The sequence below is a fragment of the Littorina saxatilis genome, linkage group LG1, assembly GCF_037325665.1.
Source record: "Littorina saxatilis isolate snail1 linkage group LG1, US_GU_Lsax_2.0, whole genome shotgun sequence".
Classification (NCBI taxonomy): domain Eukaryota; kingdom Metazoa; phylum Mollusca; class Gastropoda; order Littorinimorpha; family Littorinidae; genus Littorina; species Littorina saxatilis.
The window spans coordinates 6697440-6712439 of NC_090245.1; the positions used below are offsets into that span (position 1 = coordinate 6697440).

Below are 15000 nucleotides of genomic sequence, written 5' to 3' on the forward strand. Positions count from 1 at the left end.
TTGGTCTGAGGGTGCCATGGAGTTGTCGTGAGTCCCTTTATAGCCAGAAGCTGCTGTACATCCTTCATCAGCTCGCTGGTAAACTGTGTGCCCCTGTCGGATAGGATTTCGTCGGGCAGTCCCAGTCTGGTCCAGAAATTCCAAAGCGCCTCGGCGATGGTGCTGGCTTTGATGTCTCTCAGTGCCACAGCCTCTGGGTATCTTGTCGCATAATCGACCATCACGAGTATGTATTGTTTCTTCGAAGCGGAGATAGGCTTAATTGGACCAACCAGGTCCACGGCTACACGCTTGAAGGCTGTATCGATGACTGGCATCCTGCCCATCGGTACACGTTTGGTCCGTCCCTTCGGTGATGTACGTTGGCACGCGTCGCAACTCATGCAATGACGTTTGATGTCTCCCACTATCCCCGGCCAGAAGAATTCTTGCCAGATTCGCTCGCGAGTCTTCTTCTGTCCCAAGTGGCCAGCCATGGGCGAGTCATGTCCTGTGCGAAGTACCTTCGATCGCATCTTCCGAGGTACAACAACTTGTCGATGCTCCTTCCCTTCCTTGTCGACGTACTGGCGATAAAGGACGTCCTTGACGTGTGTGAAACTGACCCGTCCATGGGTCACCTTTGTCTCGGCTAGCACATGTAGACGACTAAGGGAATCATCTGCACGTTGTTCCTTCTTGAGATCGGCTGCAGAAAACAATTGTTCGGCCTGAGGTACTAACGATATCTGCGCTTCTAGTGCAGCATCTCGTTTCCTCTGATCCCGTGTTTCCACTGCTGCTGATCCTTCCACGATCACAGGGTCACGTACTGGGTAGACGGGAACTTCTACTGTCTCTCCTTGTAGACCCATCTGATTTCCTATCAGGACGGAATATATCGGGTTGTCCATCACGCTGACCTCTGTTTCACCTACAAAGTACGGCGTGTCCAAGTGTACTCTTGCTATGCGTAGTTGTTTCTTCGTAGACTTATCTGCGAGTGTCGTTTCCTTGACTGATGAAGTGAAGTTGGCGTCAGGTACCAGAGCTGCGTCGACGATTGTTGAAGTGCTTCCCGTGTCTCGGAAACCTGTCGTCAATCTTCCTTCGACGGTGATTTTGGAGACTTTGGTGAAGGTCTTCTCGGCGCACGTTCCACAAAGCTTGTCGTAGTTTGTCGAGTTTCCCACCTTCACTTTGGTGTCCATAGCTGCCCCGGCATCTTCTCTGAGCTTCGGACACTCACGCTTGAAATGAGGTCCATTGCAGTGGAAACATCTGATGTCCTTCTTGAAGTATGGCTTATCTTTGTCCGCTACTTTGCCTGACTGAGATTTGTCGTCGTACTTCCCACTAGCCTTGCGTGCCTCAAATCGATGACTATCCTTCTCCTTCACTGACCCCTTGTCATCTCGGGTCTTCTTGCTCGCTGACGGTCTTGCTTCTTCGTACCGCACGATGAGTTTCTTGATAGCGCTGATGTCCTCTGGTTCCCTGTCTTTGATATAAGTAGCTAAATTCTCTGGTAGAATTTCCATCAGCTGCTCTCTCAAAAATAAATCCTTCAGGGATTCGACATCACTCCCATGTCCTGACATGTCGATCCAGCGGTCCATGAACAGTGACAAATCGTTGATTAAATGCTTGTACGTGTCAGCCTGTTCTTTCCTTCTAGATCTAAATTTCTTCCGGTACGTTTCTGCCGTAATCTGGAAGTGCTCCAGCAGAGCCTTTTTCAGAAGCTCATACGATCCTCGCTCGTCGTCCGTAAGGCGGGTGTAGGCGAGTCGTGCCTTTCCTTTGAGGAGTGCTGTCAATCTGGGCAACCAAATCTCGTTGCTCCAGTGGTTCGCTCGGGCGTGGTCCTCGAATTGAAATATGAAGGACTCGATGTCGTCCTTGTCCTCCAAGAACGGCAACTTGGATTGATAGTTGTCTCGGTCTCTCTGCTGGGTGTGGTTGCTGCTGTTATTGGAGTTTCCTCCTCCTGAGTTAGTAGGGCGAGAAGCCTCAGCTTGGATACGTAACTCCTCGAGCCGGAACTCATGTTCCTTGTCTCTGGCACGTTCGTCGCGATCCCGCTGTTTCTCTTCGCGATCCTGCTCGTACTCAATCCGTTTCTGTTCGAGCTCGAGTTTCTTAGCTTCGCGTTCTCGCTCAACTTGCTGCTGTATCTGCTCGAGTTCGAACTTCTTGGCTTCGCGTTCTCGCTCAACTTGCTGCTGTATCTGCTCGAGTTCGAACTTCTTTGCTTCACGTTCTTGCTCGATCACGTACTCTCTCAGCTCAGCTCCCGTTAGACCTAACATCTCTCCTTTCTCCATCAATTCTTTCGTCAGCTCCAAAGCCTTGCTCCTTGTAGTGACACCACTAGCGACTTGCTGTTCTTCAGACATCATGTCGTCGAAAGAATCCTCCTCTTTACGAAATTAGCGATCCTTCTGAAAACCCTTGGTTACACGCGTTCAAAATCCACAAAAATCGGAATTTGCCGCAGCCAACTCGGAAACCGTCTCCGTCAACTCGGTAAATCGCGTTCGTAAAATCGGAAATTGAAAACGACCAAGTTAGTTTATAGTGTGTACACACTCCAGTTACCAATTCCTCGAATTGTAACTTTGTTTGTGACTTTGAATTCAAAGTTGCCCACGACTTTAGACAAAGTGTCTTATTCAAATCGGCCACCCACGTCAAACTAACGTGACTGATAATTCGGTGTTCTAATAAAATCCAATTCTATCGGAACCCTCGCCAACTCCGCACTTGTGCTGATCAAACACAATGCTATGACATTTAACCGAAATCAGTAATATGTATTTGCTCAACTATATGTCAGATCTGGACTTCTCGTAGAACAATGGTTCTCTTGTCCCCTTTTACTTTGAATTCCGAATTCGAAAGTGAAAGAATTTATAGCTTGAACAAACTACACCCTTTTGCAGAGTATTTATACCGCTCTGACTAACACCTTGCGTTGGTTCTTCTCTCAGAAGAAGGGAATCACGGAGTCGTTTCCCCAACCCTATGTTACCAACTAACCAGTTTACAACAGAATCCTCGTCTGATTAAACTGTACTGAAGCTATCTGACATGCTTCCCTTGTGGTCTTGATACTTTTTAACCCAGAAGTATCGTCTCTTCAATAAGAGGTTACGTTCGCTTTTAGGAGTGGGAATGGAATGCTTTGTTGCTATTTACCCAGAGCAACGTCTCTACATTTAGAGGTGGTTTAGGTTTGGGATTGGGGTTTAACTAATCCTTAAACTAAACACAAAATAACTAAGATGAGATGAGAACGTACAATACACACGAGAATTTCTTAAGTTAATTTTGACTCAACAAGATCCCCGGACGAGGTTCCCAATTTGTGACAAACCCTGGCTCTCACTGTAATATAGTCTAGGGGGTTATACTACTGGCAGACTGTGATCGCCGTTATTTTAGGTTCTTGTTGATCTGTTATGAGTCGGGTTAAACTTATATGTGTGTTTAGGTGTACGTGTAAAGGAAAGTGAGAATGATAGTAGAAAGGAGCTCTTTGAGGAGTAGTCAACAAAGACTGATGAAAGTTAAACGTATCAATTTAATGATGCCAACAGATGGATATGATGTGACTTAGTATTATTCTTTGCTTATCTTTCTCGGCCAAGTAGGCATGGGTCCGTACAAGAGTGTCTGTGCACTGCTCGAGCTTGGATGGTTTCAGCGTTCAAGTAAGGTGGAGCTAGTATCACACAGTTTGTACTGCTCGGCGAGGAATGCGCGTCTAAGTCTTTTTCCCCTCGAAGTCCGCAGGGATCTCCCTCTCATGAGATGCAAATGTGCTGTGACTTCTGAACTGCCTGGCCTGGGGCGGAGACGATCGGCTCTCTACACTCTGGAATGACTCGTGCACCCATGCGCTCTGGCGTCGGCGAGGAAGAGATGCTGAAGAATCAAGATGAAGGACTCCAGTTAGTTCCGGAGTACGTTTAGGTGATGAAGGAAGGAGGGTTTGGAGTTAGGGAGGAGCCTCGAGGATGGGGCTTGACTCCAGAAGAAGATTGAACTTGTTCTTTAACGTTGAACTGGTTATTGAACGTTAGTTGGACTTGTTATTGAACCTGGACCAAAGAGAAACATATGTTAATATCAGCGGTCCTAACTTTCCCAAACAATAAACATACACACACAATTTCACACAGTCATCAGCCTTCAATTGACCAACGGATGATGATGATGAAGATGGCTGCCTAGATTTGCACCGGTCAAAACCTGCATCGAAATTACAAATTCTATTAGAATGTGACGAGGGATTCGTGCCGCTCGAAGACCTCCGGGTACATCGTTGTGTGATGCATCTGTTACTATAGATGTTAATAGGTAAACCTACCTCAAACAGGTTCGTGAGTTTACGGCCCCCCCACAAGAAAAGCGCCTGCCCTTTTGTTCTCAAATGTTACAAAAGACAGTTGGTACTTCTTCTTTCTTTGGATGAGCACTGACTTGTGAAGGTCCACTCACAATCTAGTTCCATTCATTCAGTCAAAACACAACACCATAGTACAATTTACTATTCTTTTATTTGACCAAAGTCACAAGAAATCTTCTTGTGTTTTAATCAACAACATACACAAGCATCGCTTTTCTTTGGCGATATTACAATATTTCACAATACGTGTATCGATGCGAGCAAAATCAAAACGTGGAATGTGTTACGCCTTCTTGTCATGACGTCGCCTTCTTGTCATGACGTCATATTTTATGACGAGATGGCAGCTGGTTATAGTCTCGGTCCTCTAGCTGATCCAGTCTCGGCAAAGTAGTCTCGTGTACTGTGCTGTATAATGTCCAAAAGCGTCACAGTATGGCTGAACTTCGTATGTCTTGCTTACAGAGGAATAAAATTTCAGCCTTGGACGACCTTCACATTTAATTTTCTCCCAAAACTTTATGTAGTTAATCCTTAACTTTTCTTGTATGGCGTTTTGTAGTTTACCGATGTCAAATGTATATTGATTAAGCCATACATGTTTAAAACCTATTTTGTACAAAAGCTCTTTGATGAAAGTTAGCCACGGATTTTTTGGCGCTTGGTTTAACATTTCTTCATATATTTGATGAATAAGTGATTTATTCTCCGTTTTCAAAATATGTGCCCAATACGATATGCTTTGTGATAACATGTTTAGTCCCAAAGGAAATCTTCCTATTTCTGCTAAAACTGGAATCCACATGGCTTTTTTGTGCACACCAAGAATAAATCTACAAAATTTAACATGGACAGATTCGTGAAGACATTCATTCGAAATACATCTTTCAAAAAAGTTTTCAATGTCATTGGTATCGTTTTTGCTCGTGAACATGTAAGGGAACCAAATTTCTGCTCCATATGTTAAAATGGGGTTAACCAATGAATCAAATAAATGAAATATTGTATCAACTTGCACATTTTCATTTCTAAATGTTTTTCGAAGAGAATATGCTGCTTTATTTCCTTGTTTACTTAAATGTTCTTGCGCCAAAGTTAGTTTACCATTTTGATTAAATATCATGCCTAAATATTTGTATTGGTCGGTTGTTTTGATTATATTTTCACCGCATTTGAATATTGTCTTTATTTTGGGGGTTATTTTGCAAAAAACCACCATCTGAGTTTTATCTTTATTAATTTCTAATCCCCATTTATGACAATACATGTCTAAATAATCCAATTTTTGTTGTATGCCCACCTTTGTCTTTGATAACATAACCATGTCATCAGCATATAATAAACATGATATTTTATCGTTTGAGTTAATTTTGATAGAAGGTGAATCAAAATCTGGCATATCTTTAACTATGTCATTTATAAATATATTAAACAAAGTTGGACTGAGGGTATTTCCTTGATGTACTCCCTTTTTAACTGTGATGTCATGGGAATATCCATTTATCATTTGTGTGCACACAGTTGTATTGTTGTACATGTTTTCTATTATTTTATAACATTTTCCTCTGATTCCAACCTTACGTAACTTAAATAACAGGGCTTCATGCCAAACATTATCAAACACCTTTTGGAAATCAACAAAACAAGCACAGTTAATAATTGTCTACCTATACCCGTGTGACTTGGAATAATAGGCCGTGAAAGGTAAATATGCGCCGAAATGGCTGCAATCTACTGGCCGTATAAAATTTCATCTCACACGGCATCACTGCAGAGCGCCTAGAACTGTACCCACGGAATATGCGCGATATAAGACTCATTGATTGATTGATTGATTGATAAAGTCTTCCATTTTTTACCTTTATAATATCATCTACTATTTTCTTTAAAATGAATATTTGATCGCTAGTTCTGTATCCTTTTCGAAATCCTGCTTGTTCTTTTATCAAAATGTTTTTTTTTTCAAGGTATTGTGCCATTCTTGAATTTATTATTGTCACGTTTCAATATATCACTCAAGGTGATTATGAACCGGTTAATTACTACTAATTAACTAACCACACCACGATCCACTCTCGCAGGCATACAATTAAATAGAGTCAACAAAAGTATAAGTTTCAGACGCCTGTTTATGTATAAACTCTCCACCTCCCTCGAGCCTTCACTCAAAATATGTTCCTTTTACGTTCTCAACACGTCAAAAACCAGTGTTCACTGACAAAATGCCAGTACTATGTAGAAAATTATAGTAACACGCTGAACCCGTGTAAATACAGTCGAAATGAGAATGTTCTGTTCGAAAAGCTCTAGTTCGTGCAGGTGTCACACACCCCACGTTGTCACTACTCCAATGAAATCATAGATACGAAAAGACAACGGTGGTCAACGGGGTGCGTACGACATGGTGCACTTAGCTTTATCTCTGCTGCTGCTGCTTAGCCGGTATGCTGGTTAGTCGGTTCGCTGGTTAGCCGGTCCGCTGGTTAGCCGGTTCGCTGGTTAGCCGGTCCGCTGGTTAGCCGGTCTCCTGGTTAGCCGGTCTCCTGGTTAGCGTAGCCTCAACAGTTCCCGCCAGAGTCAGCCGTGCCGATGTTACGGGAACGTAACGAACGAACGAAACGAACGAACGAAGGAAGGCTGCAAACAGAAAGCATCGGTGCACTAAACATGTCAGCTACCCCTCACCCACCACCTTAAAACATGTCATCTTTAAATATCTCATCGAGCACGTGGGCCTGCACAAAACTGACTTTTTACAACAACAAAACAGCCATTTTCCGTCCTTCTCTCCCTATCTGCAAAAACCATATACAGATTAGTATTTTAGCGTCACAGAGAGTAAATTATGCGCTAACCTGGAAAGAACAACAGAGAGTATTTCATTCCACAACACAGACTCATCAACAGCGTTAAATAATGATTTATTACCTCAAAAGCCTATGATTGTAACTCTCAATGGAAGCAAAGTCCGCCTCCTCCCTGGAACAGTCTCTGTTCGTCAACAGTGACCCAAAACGTCCAGAACCCCTTGTCGAATCCTTATGCGAAAGCCATCGCCGACGAAGGAAATGTGACGACTTGTCCTCAGCAAAATACGTGGCAGAGGAAAGGAATAACTTGTGGAAGTTCCCCTAGAGTGCCGAATATGATACTCGGTGAAAAACCATCATACTCTAGTAACTGTGTGTTAGGTCCTTCCCCTTCTGCCGCTGGGTGTCAAGTGTGTCGTCCTTGAGTCTCTGACAGACCACCTAGCCAAATACACGTGACTGACCTTGTCACCAAACCAGTCCAGCTATACACAGTTTTGCCTCCCCAAGCAGGAAAAAGACACGAGAAACTCAATCCCTGAAAATCCCGTGCGCGCTGTCAGCGAAAAAAACCGTCAGCCCTATGACAGCAGAAACCTGCACTGTGAAGCTCGTGCGTTTCAAAACATCCGTGCTCGGGAGCACTGTCAGCAAAAACTCTGCTGTGTCCAATATCACGCACAGGCGCTTTCTATCATACATTGACCCAGAACAGGCACTCCACTGAGTGACGCTTTCTTGGTCTCTGTCACCCGATCGTGACACACCTCCCCTCTTCAAGACGAAACCTCGGTTTCGCTCACAGTCATGTTCTCCTCTACAGCCCGAGAGAGAAAGTCAGCTCCAACATTGTTGGCGCCCGGAATGACGCGTACCGTGAATTGGTACGGTTGGAGAATCAACGCCCAGCGCATAAGTCTGGCGTTTGCCAACCTTGCAACCTGAAGATATTGCAGAGGTTGATGGTCCGTCTCCAGACAGAAAGGTCGTCCTCAAGAACGAGCAACCCCTCGTTTCACCCCTGATGACTGCAACCTTCTCTGTCTTCTTGTCTTTGTTCTTCTGGTCTTTGTTCTTCTCCCCGTAGGCTGTCCTCTCTATGTAGGCGCGCAGCAGGTTGGCGTGGTACAGGCGTGCTTTCCCGTGCATCATGATCCTGTAGTCGTTCTGGCCCACCCTCGCTGTCACCTCAAAAGGTCCTTGCCACTGCAGTTGTAGCTTGTTGTGTTTGACAGGTAGAAGTAGCAACACCCGTTCTCCAATCTTGAAGCTGCGCGGCCGTGCCTTGCGGTCGAATCCTCGCGCGTAACGCTGTGCTGCTCTTCCCAGGTTCTCTTGAGCCAGTTTGCAGGTCTCTTCAATCCTGTTCCTGAGTTCTACGATGTAGGTCGCTGTCGTCTGCACCTCCTCGTCAGCTTCTTCGTCTGTCCAAGCCTGACGCAGGATAGCCATGGGACCGCGTACCTGTCTGCCGTACAACAACTCAAATGGGGAAAAACCCAAGCTCTCCTGAGGAACCTCGCGGTATGCAAAAAGCAATGCTGGGATGTACCTGTCCCACGTGCGTGGTTTCTCCTGAGCTAGTTTCCTCAGCATGGTCTTCAAGGTGCCATTGAACCTTTCCACCAGTCCGTTGCACTGAGCATGGTAAGGAGTGGTGAAGTGCTGCTCCAGTGATAGCAGTCGTGCTGCCTCCGCCATCACTCCTCCCGTGAACTGCGTGCCTCTGTCGGTGAGTACCTCTGATGGAATTCCCAGCCGGGACCACATAGTAACCAGAGCCTCAGCTACTCGCGTGGCTTCAATCGATTTCAGAGGGATCGCCTCTGGGTATCGAGTAGCGTAGTCCACCATGGTCAAAATGTATCTGTTTCCGTCCTCAGACGCAGGCAAGATGGGCCCGATGATGTCCACTGCCACCCGACGAAAGGGTTCGTCGATGAGCGGCATCTTCTCTAAGGGGACCTTCCTCACCCTTCCTTTGGCAACCACCTTCTGGCACTTATCGCAGGACGCACAGAAACGTCGGACATCCGTGCAGATGCCTGGCCAGTAAAAGTGGCGCCAGACACGATCCGTGGTCTTCTTGGTACCAAGATGACCTCCCAGAATCGAGTCGTGTGCCGTTGCCATGACACCCTCGCGAAACTCGCGAGGCACGACAACCTGTTTGAATGTACCTTCTTGGTTGCTGAACTCACGGTAGAGCAACTTCTTGTCCCTGAGGAACTTTGACCTCCCATGCTTCCCGCTCAGCTTCACCTTCCCCGACTTCGCGTGCTCCCGAGGAGTAGCTAAGGTCGGGTCAGAATCCTGAGCCTTCGCGAGAAGCGCGGGGGTCACGTTCCCCAGGGCAGCTCGTGCAGCAGGTAGGGGTTTGAGAGGTTTGTCCTCTCGCTCCGCCTGTGCCCGCGTGAGCACTGAAATGACGTCGGGAGACCGATAAACGGGAACCTCCCTGGTGACGCCGTCCACAAACTGAACCCGGTTTCCAATGAGCAGGTCGCATGGAGGATCGTCCATGACGACGGCCACAATGGTCCCCGTGAACAACGGGGTTACGACCTTGATCACTGCCGTGTTCAAGTCGTAAGCGTGAGATGCCTCGGCCATTCTCACCCTGATGCTGTCTCCTGTGTAGGCCATAGCTGGAACTAGACTCGCCCGAACCACTATCATGTCTGCCCCTGTGTCCCGCAGACCTTCGCCCTTCACTCCGTTAACGTAGACGTTGCAGTGGGGCTGGAAATGTTTCCTGGAGCACGGAACGCAGAGTTGTGGGATGGTGCATGAGCTCGTGACGTCCCTGAACTCCTCACTGCCAACGAAATGAACGCCCTTCTGGTCAGCCTGTCTCTTGTGGCAGTCCTTCTTCACGTGGCCCCGCTTGTTGCAGTAGTAACACTGGATGTCAGTTCTGGAACTCGATCCCTTGTGTCCCTGATCGTCCTTCCCGTCCTTGGGTCCTGAAGAACCCGAATTTCCCGTTTTTCCTGGCCGTGAGCCTGAAGATTTGCCGGAGATCGCCTGGGCGTCCTCGTGCACTCTGATCCAGTCGGCTGCCTCCTGAGTAGTCTTGGGCTGGTGCTCCTGCACGAAGGTCACCACCTCAGGTCGCAGGCTGGACATCAGTTGTTCCATGACTATGAGGTCGGCAAGGTCGTTGACGGTCCAGTCCTTTTCGGCCATCTCCACCCAGCGCCGCAGGTAGAGGTTAAGGCGTGCCACAAACTGATGACTCAGCTCGCCGCTCAGTCTCTTGCTGTTACGCAGACGTCGTCTGTAGGCTTCAGCAGTCAGGTTAAAGCGCTGGAGTAACGCCTTCTTAAGTGCCTGATAGTCTCTCGCCTCGTCGTCCTCCAAAGCGTTGTAGAGCTGCAATGCGCGTCCCTTTAAGCAGGTGCTAAGGCGGCTAGCCCACGTGGCCTCTTCCCACTTCTGGTCAGATGCAATGCGCTCAAACCGGCGTAAAAAATCGTCGAGCTCGTCCTTGTCATCGTCGAACGTCGGCAGTCTCGTACGGTCGGCAACAAACGTCGGCGCGCTAGCCTGAGTAAGCGTACCCTTCTCGGCCTGTAGCCTAGCTAGTTCTAGCTGGAGATCGCGATCCGCCTGCTCTTTCTCTTTCCGTTCCTGTCTGTCTCGTTCGGCCTGTCGTTCTTGTCTGTCAAGTTCGGCCTGTCGTTCCCTTTCTTGTCTTGCAAGTTCGTCTTTCTTTTCCTGTCGGTCACGTTCGGCCTGTCGTTCCCTTTCTTGCCTGTCAAGTTCGTCTTTCTCTTTCTTGTCCTGTCGGTCACGTTCGGCCTGTCGTTCGGCCTGTCGTTCCCTTTCTTGTCTGTCTCGTTCATCTTTCTCTTTCCGTTCTTGTCTGTCACGTTCGTCTTGTCGTTCCTGTCTCTCACGTTCGGCCTGTCGTTCTTGTCTGTCAAGCTCTTCTTTTCTCGTCTGTCGCTCTATGTCTTCCTTACGTTCTAACTCCTTGCGCTTAAGCAAACTACGCGCTCTAACGCGTGCGTCTCGCTCTGTCTGTTCCTCGCTACCAGGAGTCTCGAAAGTTAATCTCTTCGTAGGAGATCCCCCTGTAGCCATGGTTAGTTTTAGCAAAGCTTTATTACAAAAGTAAGTCTAACGCAGCTATAGCTAGAACACGCGGTGATGAAAGCGGTGGATACAAAAATCCAGCAACCGAAAAATGCAGAAGAAAAATCCAAACGGTGTAGAACAAAACGCGTAGCCTACTTTATGGCTGCTTTTTGCGGTGAAACAGAGTGTCTCCCACAGCCTTGGTTAGGACAGAAGTCCTCGGACCCTCCCCCCCCAAAATTCCAACAAAGTCAAAATATGGAGAAAAATCCAAGTAAAACAAGACGGTAGAAAAGTAACCTGTTACAGAATGCGAAACAACAATGTAGAGAAAACTGAGTAAAACGAATAACAAATCCGCTAACCCCGCTCAGCTCTCTGCAACGGAAAACCTCTGAACGTACAACAACAAAGATTCACAAACAAAGGAAAGGGAAGTAATCACAGTTAGCGCATACAATAACTCACAAATTACAATTTACATTTCCTGCAAGATGTGAATCGCTTAAGGTGTGGTATATGATCAAAACTATACAAAAAAGGGTAGCACCAAGCAGAAAATAAGTCGAGCACTGACGAGATTATCTGCTCTTAGTTATCCTTAATTGGTGGGTCTTCATCAGTTGGAAATTAACTGAGTAAATCCCGGCTTGGCCCCCACGTGTCACGTTTCAATATATCACTCAAGGTGATTATGAACCGGTTAATTACTACTAATTAACTAACCACACCACGATCCACTCTCGCAGGCATACAATTAAATAGAGTCAACAAAAGTATAAGTTTCAGACGCCTGTTTATGTATAAACTCTCCACCTCCCTCGAGCCTTCACTCAAAATATGTTCCTTTTACGTTCTCAACACGTCAAAAACCAGTGTTCACTGACAAAATGCCAGTACTATGTAGAAAATTATAGTAACACGCTGAACCCGTGTAAATACAGTCGAAATGAGAATGTTCTGTTCGAAAAGCTCTAGTTCGTGCAGGTGTCACACACCCCACGTTGTCACTACTCCAATGAAATCATAGATACGAAAAGACAACGGTGGTCAACGGGGTGCGTACGACATGGTGCACTTAGCTTTATCTCTGCTGCTGCTGCTTAGCCGGTATGCTGGTTAGTCGGTTCGCTGGTTAGCCGGTCCGCTGGTTAGCCGGTTCGCTGGTTAGCCGGTCCGCTGGTTAGCCGGTCTCCTGGTTAGCCGGTCTCCTGGTTAGCGTAGCCTCAACAGTTCCCGCCAGAGTCAGCCGTGCCGATGTTACGGGAACGTAACGAACGAACGAAACGAACGAACGAAGGAAGGCTGCAAACAGAAAGCATCGGTGCACTAAACATGTCAGCTACCCCTCACCCACCACCTTAAAACATGTCATCTTTAAATATCTCATCGAGCACGTGGGCCTGCACAAAACTGACTTTTTACAACAACAAAACAGCCATTTTCCGTCCTTCTCTCCCTATCTGCAAAAACCATATACAGATTAGTATTTTAGCGTCACAGAGAGTAAATTATGCGCTAACCTGGAAAGAACAACAGAGAGTATTTCATTCCACAACACAGACTCATCAACAGCGTTAAATAATGATTTATTACCTCAAAAGCCTATGATTGTAACTCTCAATGGAAGCAAAGTCCGCCTCCTCCCTGGAACAGTCTCTGTTCGTCAACAGTGACCCAAAACGTCCAGAACCCCTTGTCGAATCCTTATGCGAAAGCCATCGCCGACGAAGGAAATGTGACGACTTGTCCTCAGCAAAATACGTGGCAGAGGAAAGGAATAACTTGTGGAAGTTCCCCTAGAGTGCCGAATATGATACTCGGTGAAAAACCATCATACTCTAGTAACTGTGTGTTAGGTCCTTCCCCTTCTGCCGCTGGGTGTCAAGTGTGTCGTCCTTGAGTCTCTGACAGACCACCTAGCCAAATACACGTGACTGACCTTGTCACCAAACCAGTCCAGCTATACACAGTTTTGCCTCCCCAAGCAGGAAAAAGACACGAGAAACTCAATCCCTGAAAATCCCGTGCGCGCTGTCAGCGAAAAAAACCGTCAGCCCTATGACAGCAGAAACCTGCACTGTGAAGCTCGTGCGTTTCAAAACATCCGTGCTCGGGAGCACTGTCAGCAAAAACTCTGCTGTGTCCAATATCACGCACAGGCGCTTTCTATCATACATTGACCCAGAACAGGCACTCCACTGAGTGACGCTTTCTTGGTCTCTGTCACCCGATCGTGACAATTGTTTTGCAAAATAATTTACTTAAATTGCTACTTAAGGTTATACCTCTATAGTTTCCTGGATCTATTGGGTCTCCCTTTTTATATATTGCTACACTTATTCCAGTTTTCCATTCTTTAGGATAGTTTCCGGTTTTCAAAATCATATTAAAAATATCTTTTAATATTTTGATAGTGTGATTTAGACTAGCCTTTATGATTTCATTAGTAATTTTATCTTTACCTGGCGATTTCTTTGGTTTTAGTAATTTGCATTCTTGTCTTATTTCTTTTTCTGTTATTGGATCGTCTAACATAGGTATATTATCATTATTTTCCATTTTACTTAGTTCTTCTGCAATTGTTTTCTTTCTTTCTTCTGTGACTTTAGTTTCCATGCTTATTAATTTTTCTAAATGATTCATCCATTTCATTGGATTTACTGTATATGTTGTGTTATTGTTACCGTCTCCCATAGATCTTAACTCTTTCAATGTTTTCCATAGTTCATTGGGGTCGTTGTTGAAATCATTATTTAATTTTGTTACTAGTTTATTCTTTAAAATATTTTTCTTTTTCTTTATGTTTGAGTTATATCTTTTTCGTATAGCGTAATATTTTTGACATAAGTTTTTATCATAAGGGCGTCTATTTAATGCATTTAATAACGATTTTAATTCTCTTCTCTGTAAATAGCATTCTTTGTCAAACCACCTTTTGTTTTTCTTTTTTCGATTGTGTTTGCTTTTTTTGATGATCCTTTTTTTAAGGCATGTATTTGCAGCATTGTTTAACATTTTTGTAACTTCATCTGTTAAATAGTTTATGTCATCTTTTGCAGTAATATTTCCATTATTATGTTTTATTCTATCAATATCTAATTGTATGAGTTTTAATTTGTTTTTCATATCTTGCGTGTCAAGATATCTTTTGAAAATATCTTCAGATTTACAATCCCATTGATATTTTTCGGTTATGATTTCTTCATCATTTTTGGAAAAACTGTTATATTTGTTTCGTTCTGTTGATTTGTTGTTGTTAATAGTTGTATCAATAAATGGTATTTGAATTTTCATTTCCAATGGACAGTGATCTGAGTATATTTGTAAGTTATGTACTTTCATGTAAATTACCTCTTTGATTATTTCTTGTGAACATATGAAGTAGTCAACTACACTACATCCGTGTGGCGTATAACACGTATAGCGACCATTTATATCACCAAGAGCTCTCCCATTCAGTATATTCATGTTATTATGTAAACATAAGTCGATTAACCTTCTACCATACTTTTAAACGACTTTGTCTGACGAGTGCCTATTTAAGTTAGTAAAGTGTTCATAAGGGTACTTGAATACATCATTGTCAGAAGGAATATAGTCTTGGAGATCACCAGTTCTTGAGTTAAAATCACCACATAGTGTGACGTAGCCTTTCGACGATAATTCTTCTAAGTCTTCTTCAAGTTTGTCCCACACTTTTGATGTGAATTC

At 45.0% G+C, this 15000-nt stretch overlaps 2 protein-coding genes across 3 annotated transcripts in view; one reads left to right on the forward strand and one right to left on the reverse strand.

The window, feature by feature from the left end:
* LOC138950225 (uncharacterized) overlaps window positions 1-13525 on the reverse strand; it is a 14402-nt gene extending 877 nt beyond the window's left edge. The window contains exons 1-2 of the mRNA XM_070321967.1: window positions 8059-13525; window positions 1-2411 (exon numbers count right to left, since the gene is read on the reverse strand). The exon at window positions 1-2411 is cut by the window's left edge and continues 877 nt beyond it. Of these exons, the coding sequence (XP_070178068.1) occupies window positions 1-2411; window positions 8059-11292 (5645 nt within the window). The 5' untranslated portion in view covers window positions 11293-13525. The remainder of the gene's footprint in view (window positions 2412-8058) is intronic.
* Window positions 1-15000, forward strand: part of LOC138960305 (inner centromere protein-like) — a 30053-nt gene that overhangs the window by 7392 nt on the left and 7661 nt on the right. The window lies entirely within an intron of this gene.